The sequence below is a fragment of the Acromyrmex echinatior genome, chromosome 11 (genome assembly GCF_024713525.1).
Source record: "Acromyrmex echinatior isolate Ae372 chromosome 11, ASM2471352v2, whole genome shotgun sequence".
In the NCBI taxonomy this organism is placed as follows: Eukaryota; Metazoa; Arthropoda; class Insecta; order Hymenoptera; family Formicidae; genus Acromyrmex; species Acromyrmex echinatior.
Window position 1 is genome coordinate 10241164 of NC_141862.1, and position 21294 is coordinate 10262457.

Sequence of the window (21294 nt, forward strand, 5' to 3'; positions counted from 1 at the left end):
CAATGCTATTATGACAGATACTTTTACTTTAGTGTTCTTGAGAAATGTCGGATGTATATTTACCAAATTTTCAATTTTTGTTGATACAAGTTTTATTGACACAAAATATGAAATGATTTCATTTATAAAGAAACGATTCTATGTATTTTAATACTTCCGAAAATGTGTCATCTTAACGTGTGAGAATAGAGTCGGTATTTTAAAAATATTTCTAAAATATTTCAGCTTGCAAATTTCAATTTAATTTAATATAATCTGGTCGTTTCACATGAAAAGTATAATTACAAAGGATGGAATAAAGGAGGATCATGGACACAGCCCTGACGACAGAATATGGAATAACTAAGAGGCAAATATTTTCGGATAAGTTTATTAGAGTCCCTGGATTACCTTCCCCTGAGGCAGCTTATCCCAATAAGAAAGCCATCCTTTCTACCCTTCGCTCAACGGTACGCACCGTCTTAATACATTGCAAGTTTCACTTTCACTTTTCGTTTCGCTATTTCACTTTAAGAGCACCCTTCGGATATGGTACATTGATCGCAAAAACGAGGAACGAGAGAAGTGTGCGAACGGACCATGGGTGGGGAAATGCGAAATTAAGAATTGTCATATCGAACGTGTGACTCGTTTACTTTTCTCTTAGGACGTCAATCATAAAATTTCGTTACTTTACAGAATCGCTAGAGGCTGCATAGCGGCTGCACCGGATCGTCCGAACGTTTATAAGTACAAGCTCGTCTTCGCATTTTCGGACCGATTCTGCCAACCTGATTTAACAGCTTTACTTATAATTAACTAAATTACGTCCATTATACATATTATTCTACATATTACGCTATAATCTAGAAATAAACAATCACTTGCTATTACAGAGAATTGAACGACGTTGATAGAATCATTTCTCGAAAATCGACGAGACTTTTTCGAAGATCGGAGTTTGGGCGAAATGCAACCGCTACGATTCCTCTTCGCGATACAAACAACTTTATCATAGGCAACGTGATTTTTTTTAAAAAACATTTACAACGCGGAAGTATATACGACGATGCAACGTAATGCAATCAATTTTGTAAAATCAGCGCCCATCTCCTGTCACTTTTAATACACTAACACAATGTCAACGAAATGTATTCTGAAATACTTCACAACAATATTTTTCTTTTTTATGTACAATTATCCCAAGAAGATCGGAATACTTCTAGTTCCACTTTTCTGTTTCTTTATTTTGTCGCAACGCAGCAACAAGAGTATACATGAAAAATGGCAAGTAAGATGTATTTCGTCTCTTTTTTTTTGAATTCTTTCTCATGCAAAATTGTTCTGAAAAAGATTGGGGTGTGAATATTCTCATTCGCTTTACTTCTCGCTCAGACCTATCGTTTACCTGCGTACTTGTATTTGCGCAAAATAAAATAGGAAAACGAAAAAAATATGGCGTAGCATATTGTAACAGGATTACCAGATTACCTTATATCGACATTCCTGGGACATGTTTGATGGTTGAAAAATGGATTAATAAAGTATTTGAGTTAAATTTTTAATTAGTATCCTCACATAAACCACCGTAGATTATAGTTTATGTGGAGATACTAACTGAAAAAATATATATAGTTCACAAAATAATTTAATCATCCATTTTTCAATCATCACCTCAGACATGTCTCGAATATATTGGTATTAAATCTGGCAACTCTAATCATAACAGATACAAGGTATGTTTTTTTAGTTGAATTTCTTGCATGGTTCACCTTTTTTTTTTCAACGTGAAGAGAAATGGAAGAAACATGAACTACGCAACAAGTTCAGTTAAAAAGAACAAGGGTAACACATGAAGACGAATACGTGTGTATGGGACATCAGAATTTTTATGGAGTGGGGGGAGGGGATAAAATTTCGATGGGATAATTTCGATGGGTGTTCGGAAAATCACCGTTCCGTGGCTGTCTCGGGATTTCTCCTTGGGATCTTTCCCACTTTCCTTTTAGATGTTTAGCGAAGTAGTATTTGTAGTAAAGCTGATATAGACAATTTATGATACAATAATAAACAGTCTGTGTATATTTGCACAAGATATCTTTCCTTAAGCGTAATTTCTCCGAACTGCATGCCCTTTGCCCAAAAAACTTTTACTTAATTTTAAATTTTTGTCTCAATAAATATATCGTAATTTATATCATCATTCCTTCAATATTCAATATCGTATAAGTTTTAAATTAGAATCCGAATAAAATTAACTGAAGAATATAATTTCACATAACATGAGGAATATTATCTTTGTTGCGATTCTTAAATTTTCATAAAGCTCTTCATTTTCAATTCTTTGTAAGATGACTTAAGATTGATTGAGAAAAATTTGCAGTTTAAAGGAAGCGCGCTTAGAGAATGAGAGACATCCTGTATAATAATATAATATGACTCTTAAAATATTATTTGTGGCGAAAATGGGCGGAAAAAGTATGTTTTCTCTGAGTGTTAGATATGTTTTAGAATAGATTCAAATATCGCTCGAGGAAAGATAAAGTGAAAGTGATAATAGTTAGATTTACTGCGATCGAGCGGATGAGACAGCAACACGGATCGCGATCATGACCATGTATATGTATATATATATATATATATATATATATATATATACATATATATATGTGTATATATAATGTATATACACACTTGTAAATATGTATATAATATGTGCAATTGTATGTGCAATATATTCTGTGATTACACGATCGAGATGCGATAATATCTTACACGTGCGTGTGTACTGTCGATGCGAAAAAAAAAAATTAGATTACAAAGGATATTTTCGGTTGGACAACGGCGAACAGACGCTTCGTGCGGTGTCGACGCGAGTGTGACTCGCTTATCATGACGATGGCGATGACGATTGAATGATCAAGATTTCGCACTAACGATCTTTCCCCTCGTCTTCCTAACCGAATCGGAAACCACGAAGTCTCCGACCGAGCCGAGAAATAATTATGATCGCGAGTAAATAGTGTCGGTCGATATCCGAGTAACAGCAAGAACTGTATTTCGTCACATTATGTGCATTTGAAGAGGCGAATAAACAAGAAAGGCATTACTATTTCTACTCTCTCGAGGCAATCATCTTTGCTCTCTTTGATATTTAACATTCATCAGATGAATATCGCTAGTAATTCAAATTCCATGATATATGTATAATTTTTTATCTCGTACATCTCCATTTGTTCATTCGCCTCTTCTTGTTACACCGAATATATATCATATATATGTATATATATATATATATATATCAATGTCGTATTACTCGAATAAAGACTAGCAACGAATCACAGTCAAACGAATGCTGTACACGTGCCGGATTTCCACCTGCGTGATTCCGTCACGCTATCTATATATATATATATATATATATATATATATATATATATATATATATATTTACGCATATGTATACAACCGCATATATTTAGCTACGACTTAAAATTAACAATATTTAAACTCTCTCTCTCTCTCTCTCTCTCTCTCTCTCTCTCTCTCTCTCTCTCTCTCTCTCTCCCTCCCTCCACCTCTTTCTCTCTCTCTGATATATAATGCGATGATATGGCACGTGGTGTGTGTGTGTATGTGCAATGATTTAACGATGATATAACTCTAATAGGTCCCTCTCTTGATCATCTCTTTTTTCTATGTCTCTCTTATCATTTGACTATAATATTTCCCCCGTAATTATCTAACTAATCGGATTTTAAATTCTCTGTCTTCTCGCTTTTATACCGCACTTCGAATTCCGTCCGTATACACTCGATTATTCTCTAAATATGTGCAAGAACTAAATATATGCAAGAATTAAATACGTAAATGTATAATAAATAATAAACGCGGAACCGTGTTCTCACGGCTTACCACAGTTAGCACTTAAAAATACGATCGTCCGAGTTTTAATTTTATTTCATTTAATACAGGTCGTCTTTTTTAACGTCAACGTGACGCGAGATTCAGACGATCGTATATTTACGCTAAATACGCCGTCAGAATACGGACTCGGTATTGGCCATACGACAGTTAGATCTTTAGTATTAACACGAAACGATTAACGAATCATCATTAGAATCGATAACTCTTCAACGTATACGAAATAGAACCTTTTGTAACCCAAGGAAGAGACTTACGTCTTTAATTTTTATTCGCTAACTACGTGCGGCACGATATTAATGAATGATGCACGATATATTCTTAAAACGAGGCAAGTCATACCGTATATATGGATCTCTATATATCTATTTGAACGATTGATGCGATTGATGCGAGCCAACATCCTCCGTGAACCGCATCTCACTATGCATTGATGTCACCAGGATTGTCAGGATTTTGAGAGGCAACTCGCGCTTGCTCGAACCGCACAATCGCCGTCCGATACGGCGGAATATCGAATCGATCATGAGGACAATACTGGGTATTCATCGGGCGATCGTCGTTCGCTACGATGATGATGGTAATAATGACAATGATCCGTTTTCGGAGATGAGAAGCGTAACGACGGCGCGTGCGTTCGGAGCTTAATTCGATCGTGTGAATATGGAGTCACACAAGCGTTATCCCACGTGTATGTGTCTGGGTGTATGCGTGTCGATGTGTACGCGTGTACACGTGCGTATACATTTTGTGTATCGTGTACGTGGTGTTATATACATTTATGTGCATTCAGTTCGCTGGAGAACAACGCGATCGGTGTGAGTGAACAAACGAAAACGTTTATCGATGAAGATTCGGTACTCGGGATATTCTACGCAGGTATTCTTTGTGTTGAATGTGCGTGTTTCATACTCGAATACAATTACTTTGGGTCACCTTGCAAGCTCGCGACCTGCATAGCGGTGACGTGTCGTCGAAATCTTTCTCTTACTATATTTTATAATCTTCTTTCTTTCGCTTCGTTCTCCTTCTCGCTTGAAAAATTTTTCTCGACGATAACGGCGCTTTCCGTGAGATGACGAAGCCTGCTTCTTCTCTTCACTCGTTAGTCGTAATTACCTAATAAATCACGCAGATGATACGCGCAGAAAGTCACGCGTTCCGCGTTTCGCGCGAGTTCATCGTGCCTCCTCGCGCCTATTACGAGTTTACTCTTAATACGCTTTTACTTACGAAACACAAACATCCCGTCTTGTTTTATATATTTGTTAGGTACATTACATATGTGTCAATACGATTTTCAAGCATAGTATTGTCAACGGTTGTGTATATCTTTTATTTTCTCTCCTTAATTTCCCTCTTGTTATATGATCTTTCTCTTCTCCTTGCTAGAAAAATGTATATCTCGTTCGTTTATAGCGATCTGGAGTCTGCCTTGAATTTCCGATCGTGATTTTCTACGTTTTCGTCGGTTGGACGCAAAAGTTTGCGGCAATCACTTGGGAACCTCCCTTGAATGCGAATGAGAAGTAAATATTTCATTCTTTGTATATACAATTTTCTTACGTTAGAAAACCGGAAAATAACGACGGCTTGATTTGCTGATAACTTGCCTTTGATCTTCCAAGATGATTGTGAATTATTTCGAAATATCAAACATAAAAATTTATTTATTTAAAATTGTAATTATCACGCAGAGGACTGAGAATGATATAAAATTATGAAAAATATGTTTTAAGAAAGGCTAACATAAAATTATCTCTGGTTCAAGCATAAATTACTAATTAATAATTTTTTTCAGATCTTTGCTCAAGTGATCTTTGTCGAATGCCTGAATTCTTTTTCATTTGGATTCAATTAGTAAGAGCTAAAAGCATTTTTGTCGTTATGCGCTACATACTTTTGCGTCCTGTATCTTTGCATTTGTATCTCCTTGCAGCTGATAATATCGCGAATGGAAAGTTACGATTTGTCGATGCGGTACACAGGGTGTTCCAGGTTTCGCCCATCTACGAACTCTCCGATCAATTTCGAATATTTTTCCTTAACGAAAAGTGTTAAGGCAGCGATAAGTTTTTAAACTGTAAGATGGTAAAAAGCCTAAGAATTTCAACGAGCGGTAGAGATGACGGATCCTTAATCTTTATTCAATTCGAAGCGAATTTTACTTTCACAGTATTTTTACTTGAAGCTTAGACGTATTTAATATTAGAAAGTTGTGGATAAAACTATCGCTAAGGAAAAATCAACTGCGAATTGGTCGTGGAATCAATAGATGAAAGAAAGTGTAGACGAGTCTGAATCACTCTGTATATATGTAATATATGTCTCTCTCTCTCTCTCTCTCTCTCTCTTTCTTCTTCCTCCGTTATTATCGCGACAAGACTCCTCGGACGTTTACAGAGAATAGAAATATGGGAATGTATTTAAAGAAGAAAAATACTGTTGTTATGTTTAGGATCGGTGTGTAATGTTGTAGTCGCATCTATTTTTTTGTCATCTGTAATTTCCAATTTCTGTACAATTTCTACCTTCCGCATACGCGGATTCCGTCTGCAGGTCTCCCCTCGTACGTGTATTTGTATATGTTTCTTGTGCGTGTAAAGTGTAACATGTCAGTGTTCTCTTTAAAGGGTAATTATCACAGAATACACGAGATATTTTCATTAAGCTTACAAGATATTAATCGAAGCGGAGAGTAGGAGAAAAAATTGACGGCCGACCCCGTCGACGGTCGCGGTGATTGCGGTGGATCTGCGACCGGGAGGACCGAGTATCGAGGTAATCGTCTGGATGTTCCCGTCGACGAGGCCGATCTGAGTGCCGAATTCGCCAGCCCTTTTGTATTAAGTAATGTACTTAGTGTTAGGCAGCGGAGAAAATAGACACTTTTACACTTTTACAAATGAAGATGGTGGCGAGATCGCGGACCCGTGTTTTTCTTTCCTTCAGCTTGAATTTTTCCGAAATCATCAACGACAGATACAGATGCAGATGCTTTATAATCTCTGAAATAACTGAATAACTGATCTCCGAATTGAAGTTAAAAAAATCTAATATATATTTTCAGATATCTTATATCATTAACGGAAGATATAAGAATCGTGTGCTAATAATCTCCCTGCTAATTTTTCTTTTTAAAAATATTTAAACAAATTAAACAATTTAAATTTACCGAATACAAATTATTAATTTCCGATTCATTAATGTTAATTAATTTTTCTTAATTTCAATTTTCTTAGGTTCTTAAAGAAGTAGATTCGAACACTGTTACATAGAATTCTTCCATTCATAGCCGCTTCGATATACTCAAATTTGACAAGCACCTGCAACTGAAATAATCGTTCACTTAGATGACTCTCTTCTCTATCTGCCGATCGAAAATCCCGCGCTCGCAGCTACATCAGCAGTTTTAGACACTATACACAATACGTGAGTATAATCTAGACGTACTACGTAGTAGAAACTTTTGAATATAATAGCGAATATAATCTCCGGAGTTGTGTTGTACCTGCCCCGCCCGACTCTACAGCCCTGGGCTGGACGTTAACTGGATTCATCGGATACGAGGTCACGTGCCTTCGAGTTTCTCTTACGGAAGGATCCGACCGAAGCTTCGTGCGATCGTAGTAAATGTGGCGAAGAGAATACCGATCGTTTTCCATCCACTTTCGCCGCTGGCCCGATACGAGGGTTCCCGATAAGAGAGATCGGCGAGAACGCAATAGATGTTTCTACGGACGGGCGAACGTCCGTTGTGCACACGAGGCAAGATGAACAAGACACGCTGAAGCTAGACGGTAGGAATAGTTGTACTAATAATAATAGTCCAGTGCGCCTCGTGTCGTATTCGGAAATAGGCGTTGCCGTAAAAACAGCGATAGCTAAAAAGGAATGAAAAGCTAATAATTACTTGCGCGTGCTACAAGATTACAGATAGCGCTGTCAAAGTTCACGGATGTTACTCGGATAGCTTGAATATTATCCAACTCGCAATTTTGATAATATCTCAAAGTAACCGGCCACACTTAGGTAATACTCAAAGTATCCGAGTATCCGAGTACCGGCAGCACCAATTACAGGAGTGTAAAGTTCAATTTTGTAGGCTCGCTCGCTCGCCAGTTCATAGAACGAGGATTCGCGTTTGCAGCGTGTCGGGCCTGCCTCTGTTAACATGCGACTCCTGGAGGCGCAAGATCATACGCGTGTACATCTTCCGCTCGCAACGGTCTGGAATAGTTACGTTGTTTTCGCGTAACTGTCGAAGCTTTCGGGCGGATCTCGGTATCATTCGCAACAGCAGCAACAGCATCAGCAACAGTCAGACTCTTACGATCATTTCTGGTATAATCTTACGAATAAGAACGTAATTTACAATTACAATGCCTTACTAACTTTTTTCTGTTTTTATTACTAACGGCACGCCGCTGCGTGACGTCACAGGGCGTGCCTATTTGGTCGTACGCAATGCTACATTTAAACTGTATATTTAGAAAAAACTTCTTCGTCTCAACAAGGTTTTCACGTATCTACAGTAAACTCGTCCTCCCGAACAAACGGCCTAGAAACGACGCGGTCGTATCGCGCGCGTGTAAACGTAATGTGTGAATGTGTATGTATGCGTGGCACGTAAACGTTTTGCGGTTCCATGTACGCATCGATTTCGCTCTGTGTCTCTAGCTTGTGCGGCCGCGTCGCGATCAAGGACCCATCATAAGTGGACTCGCTTATTCGTCCTCTTCCATTTCGAAGTCAGTCTTTCGGCGAACGGCGGCGCGTCCGATCGAGAGAGTCTCTGTCACCTTCTGCGCGAAGCACCGTACTTGAGTTCTTCGCGGTGTTAATCTCTCGTCCTATCTTACGTTACGAATATTACCAAATATATTGCGTACTGGCAGCACTGTTTTCACGTTTCGCGTCTTTGTCCTAGCGAACACTCTCTCCTTCGTATCTTCGTCTCCCTCTGCGTCACGCCTACGACACACCCACGAAGAAGAGTCCGATGTGTCTTATGTAGTAGTCTGGAGTGTCGTTGTCGAGCTCCGCTTCCTCCGATTATTTTAGTTCTTTATAAATGCAAGAGGGAGGAATCATCCTTTTTTTCGTTATTGTAATAGTACGCAGGACGAACGCCAAATCGAACGCGAGGTTGACTTAGCGCGTCGTCCTACCTCGAGATCCGTGGAAGATGATAGTTCCCGGTGCATCGTCGCTGTCCAGGGACGGGGTTGAAGCTTTGTGTGTGTATATATGTGTGTGTATGAGTCTCGTAAAAAAGGGAGATTAATTACGCTCGACTGAACTCCACAGCGCGAGGAAAGATGGAGAGAAGAAGCTTCGCGGTAAATCAAATCCCGTTGCTAGGATTGTCCCTCCCTAGGTCGTGTGCTTCTTAGCGAAGAAAGGCGGAAGGGTTTTGGGGCGATCGTTTTTCGCCGGATGAATCGCGCGAATTACTCTCTCTCGCGGAATCGTGAAAGGTTTCGTTCGCTTGTGGCACCGAAGGCATCAAATGCTAACCCCCTTTGGACGGCCTCCTGCTTCTCTTCCTCCTTTTCTTTCTGCTCTTTTTTTTCTTCTCCTCTTCGGGCTCTTTCCAAGCTCGAAGTACTCGAGTCGCTTCGCTATCGGCTTATTAATGCAATGTCGTATCTCTTCAAGTGGGATTCGGTAGCAGTGTCTCCTGCCTGATGTCGCTCTTCAGCTTCACGAACTCCTTGGCGATCTCGTCGTTGTTGCGTTGCGAGAGAATACGCAGGATCGTCCAACCGGTCTCGTCCATCTGGATACGCTTGCCGAGCGACAGCCAACACGCGCACGAGCCCTCCTCGACGATGTCCTTAAGCTGCATCACCGCGACTCCGACGAGCCTATCTTCCCTCGCGAAGCAATAATCCTTCACGCAGATATGCAACTCGTAGAAGTCTAGCTGTTGTTGCTCGTTACCGATCATACTAAGAACAAAGATAAGGCAAAAGTTGGAGAAACTTTGTGTCTACGAAAATATAAATTAGTAATTATTGATAAATTACATTCTGCGTCGAAACTTACAAGTCAAAGCTCTCGTTGAATTGCGGCGACCAGTTATTGCTCTTCGATTTCGTCGATTGTTTCCTCTTCTTGCCAGTAAGATGCGGTCCAATTAGATTCACCTCAACGTACGGCCTGAACATGCCCGATGCCAATTGCCATTTCAGATCGTTTGCGGCCACAACTAAAAAAATAAAAGGTTTTTTTTTTAAATTTAATTATCGACGAATAAATTATTAATTAGCACTATCAACTATCAAAGTCATACAAATTCTGTGAGAGTGAAATCGTACCTTTGACGGTGACTTTCTGCTCTCCCGTTCCCGGATGTGTAAAGAGATCCACCTGAATGCTCACTTCACCCACCGAACCCTCGTCCGAACCGGCGGTATCTGGAACTTGAAGAGTTTACAGTTAAAATTTACGCTCGAGTACGAAGGTTATGAAGCTAGAATGGCATCTAGATACTACGCGGACTTCGTCTGATTCTATCTGAGATGCTATGATCTGAAACTAAGGCTAAGAGAGTCTATTTTTTATTTCTATTTCTAGAGCAGATTACATGCTCTGATAATAGGCAGGTCAGGTACTTGTCAGCGTAATCATCAGAGGAGACGAAGTCAGCCTTCGTGAAGTTTTCACGATTTAGTCACATGGTGTGTGCCGAGAATTATAAATTTTCTGATTTTATTGGTTTTCACGTTAAAAAAAAATTAATCATTTTCTTTTGTATTCGGAGAATTTTAGTAACACCCTCCGAAAATTCAGTGCATATGATACAAAAGTGTCCATGGTGCAGATGATCAATCGATAGATTAATCAATCCATGAATCCTTTCTTTAGGTGTTTTTGTTCCTTCAAATGTTCGGAGGAACAACGTGGCGCTAGATGTGAATATATCACGCGCTTGAAATCGTGTATAGTGATTTAATGATTAAGTAACAAAGTTTTCTTGATATGTGTATGTGTCAGAAGCATTGTATTTAAGAGAATATGAGGCCGAAAGAGGCATTTTGCTCAGAGGTCGATAAAGTTCTCAGTAGTAGCAGCAAGAGTGGCGGCAGTTATAGCAGCAGCGGCAGTGATAACAGCACAGCTTCCTAACACAGCTATCGTTGTCGAGACGTTTTTGTAGAGCAGTTTCTTCTTCTTCAAGAGTGTAACGAATTGAATTATTTTAAATTATTTTAAAATTGCTAGTAAAAGATTACACTATGGAAAAGTGAAGAAGAATTTTAAAATTGCATCGAAAGACGTCTCCACGAAACGATTAACTCACTACGGTTTAAAAGACTCTCCGACACTTCCAGCGACCTTCTAAGGTCTGCTCTGGTGGTACCTTGTCGGCTCTCTCGACGAAGAGAGGGCTTGCTCTGGCGAAGGGGTTCCTCGAGGCTTTCCATACCCTCGGCTCCTTCCCCTTCGTCACCTCTCTCGCTGCTCATTGAACGCTGACGCTGACGTAGCGTTGATGCATCGTTCAGCGGCACTGTCCCGACAATTTTCATTACGTCGTAATGTGAGTGTAAACACGCACACGCCGATATATACCGACTCCTCGCGCGATAGTTGCACGACGGAACGTGTAATGTGTGTCATTAGAATATATCGCTTGTGTCTAATTAACTAATGTGTATTCCTGATTAAGTAATTTATATGTAGTCCCGCTTCATAGTGATTTTTGTTTAGCAAGAAACACATATAAAAATAATAGTTATTATAAATTTATAAATTTATAAATTTTTTAATATGATAAACTCAAAGCGACGTACCTTGATTGACTTGCGAAGTGACAAAGGTCTTGATGAGGGTATCCGTTGTCTGCGTGTATAAGCTCAAAGCGTAACGGAGGCTCTGCAGTTCCGGCGATTTCTCCAGGAACGTCTTCTTCAAGCCGTTACCGCCGGCATGGAAGTACTGTTTGATCGTGTCCAGAGCAACTTCGAGAACTGCGCACTGCTTCGGCGAAAGATTCTTCTCCACTTCCTTGGAGATATCCTGAATGAATAAGAATGCTTAATACTGAGCGAATTTCCTTCAGAAATGTAGGCAATTTAATTTATTCAAATAATTTTTACGGTTTGAATAATGTATTTCTATTACCATAACTCCACTGAGAGCATTTTTAACATCAGGTTTCCCAGCCATATGATTCTTAAATAGCTTCGACATATCTTCTATTTTGGCGTTCGCAGCGAGATTCTTAGCGTTATCCGTCAGATTCTTGAACATCATCTAAAAAACAAAAATCATAAATCATAACACACATATCATTTAATAAAATTCTATTAATTTTTTTTCAAAAAGATTTAATACGTACGTTCTTATCCGTCATAGGTGGTAAAACGACGGTCTTTTCTAAAATTCTCATGACTATCTTCCACAGTTCTTTCAATAATCTCTTCAATACCGTCTTTTCGCACGATTCAGCATACAAAGATAGGCTACCGTCGAGTAGAACCATGAGCGGCCTCAGAACATCGTCGGCCTCTACAGTTACGTTGTTTCTTTGCGCCGGTTGCGATAGAGTTACCTGTCCCCCGCCTTTGATAGCCAACAGAAGGTCTCCTAATTCCTTAACGGAAACGGTTATTCGCAGTTCTAAACTGTTCGCGAATTGTATAGCCAAATCATCTAAAGCTCCATTCAGTTGTTGTTGTAGCTCCTTCAATATGTTCGCCGCGTCTTCCTCTAACTTGTCACCGCCCATTGACTCGAACATTTTTTCTAATTGAACCCGAAGTTGTTGGATGTTGTTCATCAGAATACACGCCTGTGGAATAAAACAATTTGTAATAAAGTCTATATATATAACTTGGCTCGAATGTTCGCAAATTGTCGCTGGATTTCGAGCACGTACAATTCGTTCTTCCTTCAAATGGCTAGGGAATTCCTTCTTCACTATATCCGCATAAGCCAACAGAACTTTAACGATAGTCTTCGCGAATCTCTTCATGTATCTCTTCCAGATCTCTGGGTCTGAACATTCCAGCCTCGATACTACATCGAAGCACTGCGTCAACTGTGTGAAAATATCGACAACGGAGACACTGAAGAGCACGTGCTCGCTGCTCTTTTGGAACTGTAAAAAAAGATTGAAGAATCATTAAAGAACGCTGCTGCATTACTGTATCGAGATTCGTGGATAAAATAGTAGCGTAGTATTACTTACGCCGTCCTTTTTATCTCTACTAAAGGCACCGTGGAGATATTCTAATGAGACGTCATCGTTCTCATTGAGCCATTGCATGACGAAGGGTTCGAACCAGGCCGGATATTCTGGCACGGCGCCCTTATATGGTGGCACGTCCTTGACGTAGGTGGAGTGCAGCCACTTAACTGTGAAGTGCAAATTCATATAGTCCGAGGATTTGCACAGTCTATGCTGCTCGTGCTCCTCCAGGGCGTACTTCATGTCCACCGCGAACAAGGACCACGTCGTGGCACACGACAGTTGACCGATGTTGAGCTCCTGAGGGAATTGATTTAACACGGGCGCATAGCTGTTCTTGTCCTCGTCGTTCACCATGACTATCAGGGAGATTAGCTTGTGCCAGAATTTGAGCGAATCCAATCGCGGCCCATGATCGTCCATGTCTCGCGCGGCTTCGATCGGATCTACTTGGAATTCTCGATTGTACATCTCGAAACAGTTCTCGAAGAGGAACTGATAGGTTGATCGCAGGCATGCCTTCACGCAATCCTTCACGACGGTACTGGCCCGTGGCGGGCTTGACAGTTCCTGAACTTTCATGCGGAAGAACGTAATGCTTGTCAGCAGGTCCACGGTGCTCTTCAGATCCATCAGCTTCTCCTGGCTCGAAGCCGGAAAATTGTTCCTGTACATTGACAGGTCGATCCTGAGGGAGTTGTGCAACTGATCCAGTAGCTTGACGAATTTTTCTTTCTACAATGAGAATCATTTATTTTAGCTTCATTTATCAATGATAGGCAGCAATAATAGCTTCTTTTCCTGTCTAAGGTTTCTTTTTTGAAGTCGATAAATACGTTGTTTTTTTTTATCTTACTACGAGAATTTTTTACCGATATAATATCTGTATATTTCACTAAGGAACTTTTTCGTCGAATTTTTTTTCTCTTTTGGTTTCTGAAGATTTTTAACCGTACTGAATTTCTTTCTACTCAGAAAGTTTGACGTAATATTTTCAAAGAGGAACATCATGCATAATTCAAGAATGTAAGAAACATACTTTCTCATATACATCAATTCTCTTTCGGAATTAAGAGATTTACGAATTTGAATTTCGACCAAAATTTCGGTTCACATATCGTTCACTGTTTTATGGGAAGCTGGCGAGAATGTCGATTCATGTGGAGGTATGCGAAAAAAATTTCCATATTCTCCGCAGGGCAGGAAAATTCATTTGCTCGGCCTTGTCGGTTAAACTACAGATGGTTAAAAAAGAACGTGGTTGAAGAGAATCTTAATTAAAATCTTAATTAAATAGCGTGCACAGGGTCTTTTTACTAGTTTCTCTCTTTCTTTCCAAAAGTATGCTAAGGGGGTAATAAAAAATGCAATCATAAACACGGTGTGACCTTGTTCATTCTTTAACGCAGGCATGGATTCGTGACTTAAGAGATTTTTGGGTTAAATGCAAACATTTCTCGTTTTATTGTTAGACTTTACAGTCCTTTGCAATCAACACGACGAAAAGTTAAGTTACTGATTCTTGGAAGAAATCCGTTTTAATCCACTAAATGACCGATTTACCAAGATTTAAGCTTTATTCAAAGCGCCTTGGCAGAGAATTGGCTTAATCCCTCTCAAAAGTTTGCAAAGTAATTATTTAACCAACGTTATATATATTCGCGTCGGTTGATCCCTTTATTTCTGGTGACCTGGTGAGAAACGGAATTGATAAAGGGTCGAAAAGTGCGTCCTTGCGCAAGTAAGTCAACCCGTAGCCATCAAGGATATGAGAAGTAGCTCGGGATAACGTATAGCGCTAGCTGACAGGAAATTGCACGAGTATTTCTCTCGCTTCTCTCGCCGCCGGGTTCCAGCATTCGCCATCCCTCACTCTTCTACGCTTGAGGTGGAGATACCACGGTGCAATCTTCAACATCCGGCACTTACCCCGAAGTTACTGGCGGCGAATCTATCACTGGCCGACACGGCCGGACTGGCGGTCGTGTGGGCGTAGTACGCGTTTATGTTCGCCAGGAGAGTCGACATAACGGCCGGCACGCCTGGACACAGGTACTTGGTTGAGAGGCAGTGGAAGTGCCTGGAAAATACGAAATCATGAAATCGTATCGAAAAACCATTCATCTTGATTCTTTCTATCGTCTCAGAGTTATAGCGTCTTAATTTAATCTCAAATACGTTATACGTGATTTTTATTCAGTGAATTTTCATTCAACCCTTTGAGAACAAGAGCTTTCTAGCAAAAAATTTCTTGAAAGAAATTTTATTTTCTAAGAGTTTTCGTGATAGCTGAATGCGATTTCTATCCTGAGAATTTAAAATTTTAAAATTTAAATTTCAAAAAATAATCTGATTATAGTGAAATTCGGTTTTAAGAGTTCCTGACATCGGAATCCCGATATTTGAATCCCTGTAGAAATGTTAGACCAAAAGGGTAGTAACCTTCATTGAAGGAGAATCTAATGGCATAGGGCTCAGAGTTTGAAAGTTAGTTCGAAAATCAGTACTAACTGTTTGTGTAGCATTGATGAATTTTAAATAAAGCAAAACTAAAAACTTGATGTTACGTTGCAATAAAAATTTTCTGAAAAGCTAGTTTTATAATAATCAAATTAAAAAAAATTGTATCTATTATATTGGCTCCACCATTTTGAATTTTTTATTTTTGATTTCGAAGAATCAAATAAAGCATTATTAAAAATTATTCCATAAACCAAGTTTCATAAAAACCGAGCTAGCAATTTAAAAAATAAAAAGAGATGTGTTTAAACGAGCACGCCCGTCTACAAAAGATTAATTTCTATTTGATTTAATAACGAGAATAAATTGCTCTGTAATGACAAAATCGGTAGCTTTCAGATAACGACTTGGATTAATGATTAATTATTACATGCGTAGCTTCGACACTCACGTCATCGCCTGGTAGATGCTTTCGATGCCGTAACGCATGGCGAATTCGTCGACGAGCTCTTCGCCAGGAGGATCGAAATAGACCTTCCAGGCGTCATCGCCCTTCGCCTGAGGCAAGCTGACCATGCCACCGTTCTCCTCGCACAGACTGTGGAAGAGATTTTCGTGCAGACAGGTGTACTGTACGTGGTAAGGTGCCACTTTCTCCTCGCCCTTGATCTCGACACTGATATGCAGCCGAATAGCGCCCGACACTGCGCTCTTGTCCGTCCTCTTCTCCAAGTTGTACCAAACGTCCATCTCGCCGCTGAGAGTTCGGACCTCGATGATGGTCTGCCCAAGAAAGTCATCGCTCTCCCTCGTCAGTTTTTGCCTTAACTTCGACTTCAGGTCGTTGTCCTCGTCCCACACTCGAACTTTGATTCGATCGGACGAATTGTGGCATTCACTGTGAACAGGAGTTTGTGGTTTTTACGACATCCACCGTAATGCTTTAAATCACATCGCGCGTACGTCTTGAAACTAAATTAAATTTCTTTTACCGCTTTTAAACGATCAATAATTCGTCGATAAAAATATACGCGTGTAATATTAAAATTAAATGTATGTCAATAATGCACGGAAAGAAATGATTTTTATCTTATAAGACTAGTAAAAATATTCAGGTTATTTTTGTCAAATTATAAAAAACTTTAGTTGCCCCTAAAAGTAAAAATACCAAAGATATAATGTAAAAAGTACATTACAATTATAATAAATCTATTCAAATGTTTTTTCTTTTTACAGAAAATAAATTATAGTATTCTCAAAACTGTAAGGGCGAACAACTCTCAATACTTTATATACTTGTATTTTTTTTTACTGAACAGTAAAATAAATTTTATCAGCGCTAAGACAAAAAAATATCCATCGATAAAGTAAATTCTATTGAGATGTATGATAATTTATAGATTTATTTTACCAAATGCAAAAGTATCATAAAAAAAACCTGCAGCGTCTTTATCAAATTATACCCAAGCAGAACAAAAAGTCATTACGATATCAAAATGATAGCAAAATGACTCCAGAATGATCATTAAAAATTATTTTTCAATCATACCCGATTCGTTTTAATGTCATTTTGACGTTATCAAAACGGACTCTTTTGACGTTATGATTTGTTTTGCTTGGATAGACAGTAACGATTTTTATCTATACAAAAAAGTAAATTTTACGAAAATGTTTGTTTGCCCCTATATGAATCTTTCGATTTACTAAAATTGTAGCACATATTACTTTACATTTTTTTTCCATGCATGTGGATAAGTAAACATATAACATATGAACGTAAACGTGTGTGAATAAACGCAACAATTGACGTCATCGCTCCTGAAGAGGATGGAGAATTCATAGTCAAAATTGAAATCGGAAGGAATTACGTATTCCGTTGGCGTAGCAGAGAAACTTGTCAAAATTACTTACAAATAGAATTTTTCGTGCCATACTGGATTCAATTCTCGCGGCATGGTCCTCGTGCGTTTCTTTACTTTACCGACTTGGACCGTCACGTAAGGATCGGATGTACCGCTCTTATCTTTGGCGATTAATCCCTGAGCGCTGATCACTAGAGACGGGAGAAGAATAGAATTAGGAAACTATTCATCAGGCTGAAATGCTTAGATCTCGCGACGGGACGGACTGAGCGCGAAAGATTTAATTCCCGAGAGCGTAAATTCCTAATCTTGCGGTGTACATAATTCGATTACTACGGGACAATACCGTCGAATGAAAACATTACCGGAGTTTGCCAGCTGGCCAGTATCCAAGAACGCGAATGCGAGGGCTAATCCAATAAAGCTAACAGAACCGGATATCCGTCGAAACATATGTTCGCAGCGCGCCGGTGAAAAAAAAAAAATCGCCATGATTCCACTTCGTGAGCCCGTATTCCACTTTTAATCGTACGAATGCGTCACAACGAAATGGCGTTTACATCAAACAATTCTTGCGTACGATGAATAAAAATTTCTTCGACGTGCAATCACGAATAAAGTAAGTGGGTAATAAAAGCGCGGCGTGGGATCTCGAATTCGCGACTCCATGCAGAAAGAATTCGAGAAAGTCTGTACGAAAAAGGCCGACTTTAATAACCCCGCCTTACCGAGAAATCAGCTGGGATTACAATCCATCCTGCGGATCTGTCATATCATTCGATAAAACCATTCGAGCTGACGGGATAGTCGGATGATCGGCCACAAATGTGTGGTTACGAGTCTCGAAACCGAGGCCATATGTTCATCACCACGCTATCCGAAGCGATAAAAATTTTACTACTTCGTCCCGATTTTGATTTGGCGGTATATGCGTATTTTATACACATTTTGCCTCGACGTTAGTCCGCATTTACGTCTCGACGCGGTTTCACGTTTATTATTTGTGATTGGTACAATTCACGTCGTGTCATTGGTAGACAAGCTATTCTATTTTGACAGTAACCGGTAAGAAAAGCAATGTAAAGTATCATATTTTAAATTGTTAATTTATTTTAATCACTTATTCTTATATAGGGTTTCTCCACTGAGAGAAAAAAAAATAATTTTGGCAACTATAAATTAACAATTGTAAAATTTGAGTATTGTATATTAGTTTTTATATTTTTATAGTATTCAGTACACTATTTTAGTTCTTATAATTTTGTAAAACTAAGTGCCTGTACTTCAATTTTAGAGTTGTTAATTTATAGTTGTCAAAACTATTTTTTTTCTCTCAGTGTACAATAAGTCATTACCTAAACTTTAAGTCTCAAGCTATAAGAAATTAACCAATCATAATCGATTATACATACTTCTCACGTTCGACTGTGATTGATTAATATCTTTTGATTTAAAACTTAGGTAATAGCTTATTTTTTTTTTGTAAAAAGCCCATCATTTTAAAAAGAAATAGAAACTCGTTTTTTTTTCTGCGCGAACACAACGATACACGAATCTACGAATCGTATCGATCGTTCGTCAAATCGATTCTTTTAGCGGTTAATAGGCAGCAGGCTATTTGGACGAAAATCTTTTAGCGAACATTATATATTCATCAATTCGCACGTACACGTCGATGGGATGAATAAATATGACACAGTTTTATGTGAGAATTTAATTAAAAACAGGTAGTTTGAAAATAGGTAGTGAGTCCCGCAGGGCTTTCATCTCGAAATATTGCAGGAATTGAGAAGAGCTGATGCTTTTCCCATTGTATCTTCTCTATTATTAAATCGCTCGGTACTTTTTTGCAAAACTTTTCAAATTTAAAACAATCGACTTTATTCCCGGAGGGTGAAAGGGACTTGTAGCTAATTTCAATTTTTAAACACGAAAGCTATACGTTCACAAACGAATAAGAAATTATAATAAAGTAGACGAGTAAAAGGACGTGGACTATCTTCCTTTCGCCCAATCATTACAGTTAACACATATAATTATAGATATACGTTGTGTGTGAGAAGATGCATGCAAAGGCTGAACATCCATCCGATTTGGACACTTGATATCCATTGTAGGCAACCATCGTAAAAGCGTGCAGAAGCTCGGCTTGTATCAGGTACATATATCATATAATAACGCACGTATATGGAGATATATATATATATATGTATACGTACACAATACACATAACATATACGTTGGTACACAAAAGAAATATTTAAAACGTGTAAATACTTGTGCGTGGGTGTGCGTGTGTGATATCATATATCAGATAACGTGCTTCGGTTTTGGATCGACGGACATACACACATGCCCCATGCTACTAACTCTTTCTGATTCGCATCGTCGATTGCAGTAGGGGATGATCGTCGATGCTTCCTGCCCTCGATGAATGTCGATTTCATACCTAATCTCATTAATCATCAAGTCATCGCCACAATCCACTTCGTGAGAGAGATGTCAAGAGTCTCGGCGCGTACAGGCACGTCTGTGTCTGGTTTCGTGTGTGTGTGTGTGTGTGTGTGTGTGTGTTAATTTTGCGCAGCAGATTGCGTTCTACATCGCACAGCGCGTCTGTACTCTTCATCTGAATATAAATGAGCGTTCCGCTTCATTAATCTGATAATTAATCCGATGCAAGAATATTATCGTCGATAACGATTGAGTCAGATTCGTGAATTTGTAGCAGGTTTACTGATTTATGTGCTTTATTCGAGCTTACGCGCGCGAGGCATGTAAAATTAAAAGAGATACCACGGGCACGCAATGCTCGACAGAGGATACGTTGATTGAAATTGAGCACTTCATCGCGAATAAATTCATTACGAATAAAACAAATCTACGAACAGATCTCGAACGTCGAAAAACTAAATGAAACGATATACATGTCGCCGAAGTGAATACGTTGCGCGCATATTTTATACCGTCACATCGCATTCTACATGATCCGTTTGTAATGGAACTCGACACATATCGCGAATTTAGATTCTAAATGCCAAAAGTAACCCGGAATATGAAATATCATGCCTCGTTGACGCATTGCGTTCGCGTGTGATTTCGAAAGTCAACGTCAGACCGACCGTTGCAACGACTGACCGATGCAACATAAATATCGCGATTATCATCGGTATCGAACGTATAATTTGTTGTTTGCGTGTGCGTTACGAGGTTAATCGTTATCAGCGCATATTGATTCCACGTGTTAAGCCGCGCACTCCAATCTTGCGATCGAACACCCTCGAGCACGCTAATTTAACGCGTCAGGCGTTGCAGTCGTAAGGCCTGCATTCATTTTTAATTGATCACACTGCGGCGATGCACACACTGCGGTGATTATGCGCGGCGTCGCACTGGACATACTTAAAGCTCTAGATATACCGAAGTAGCGTAATCCTTTTATCCGAGCCGAAATGCCGATAAGTTTCCTTTTGGCTATTTCGACCGTTATTTGGACCTAATGGCTTGTAGTCCAATAAGCGCTTAATATTATATGGTTAGTAGTTCCAAAATGGAGGACCTTTGCGCTACTTTGGTATATCTAGAGCTTTAGATGTATTATGCTTCGTTTCTTTTTATTATCTCTCTGATAAAGGAATTCCACAGACAGAATACTATCGTTTTTCCGTCTCTATTCGACACTCGACGCTGCAATCTGCAGCGATATCTCGTCAGATCGTAGTCATTTTAATTTAAGCCCAGTGAGTCAAGAGATTTGATTACTGGGGCAGAAGAAGAAGCGCCGACTGTTACTACCTTCCTTCCACCTCTTTCGTCAATTCGCACTCCCGTTTGGCTATTTCCGTGAATCTCCTCCCTTATGGCGGT

At 39.2% G+C, this 21294-nt stretch overlaps 1 protein-coding gene across 27 annotated transcripts in view; it reads right to left on the reverse strand.

Moving 5' to 3' along the window:
- Window positions 1-354: 354 nt before the first annotated feature.
- The window catches only part of unc-13 (protein unc13 homolog), a 100166-nt gene continuing 79226 nt past the window's right edge, over window positions 355-21294 (reverse strand). For 24 of the 27 annotated variants that reach the window (XM_087411415.1, XM_087411411.1, XM_087411414.1 and 21 more), the window contains 12 exons: window positions 17477-17618; window positions 16017-16463; window positions 15035-15185; window positions 13106-13840; window positions 12794-13015; window positions 12254-12706; window positions 12037-12168; window positions 11706-11931; window positions 11273-11422; window positions 10227-10331; window positions 9955-10117; window positions 355-9857 (listed from right to left, as the gene is read on the reverse strand). In XM_087411415.1, coding sequence (XP_087267541.1) covers window positions 9560-9857; window positions 9955-10117; window positions 10227-10331; window positions 11273-11422; window positions 11706-11931; window positions 12037-12168; window positions 12254-12706; window positions 12794-13015; window positions 13106-13840; window positions 15035-15185; window positions 16017-16463; window positions 17477-17618 — 3224 coding nt within the window. In that variant the 3' untranslated portion in view covers window positions 355-9559. The remainder of the gene's footprint in view (window positions 9858-9954; window positions 10118-10226; window positions 10332-11272; window positions 11423-11705; window positions 11932-12036; window positions 12169-12253; window positions 12707-12793; window positions 13016-13105; window positions 13841-15034; window positions 15186-16016; window positions 16464-17476; window positions 17619-21294) is intronic. The other 3 variants (XM_087411417.1, XM_011060196.2, XM_087411419.1) reach the window with 2 other exon arrangements.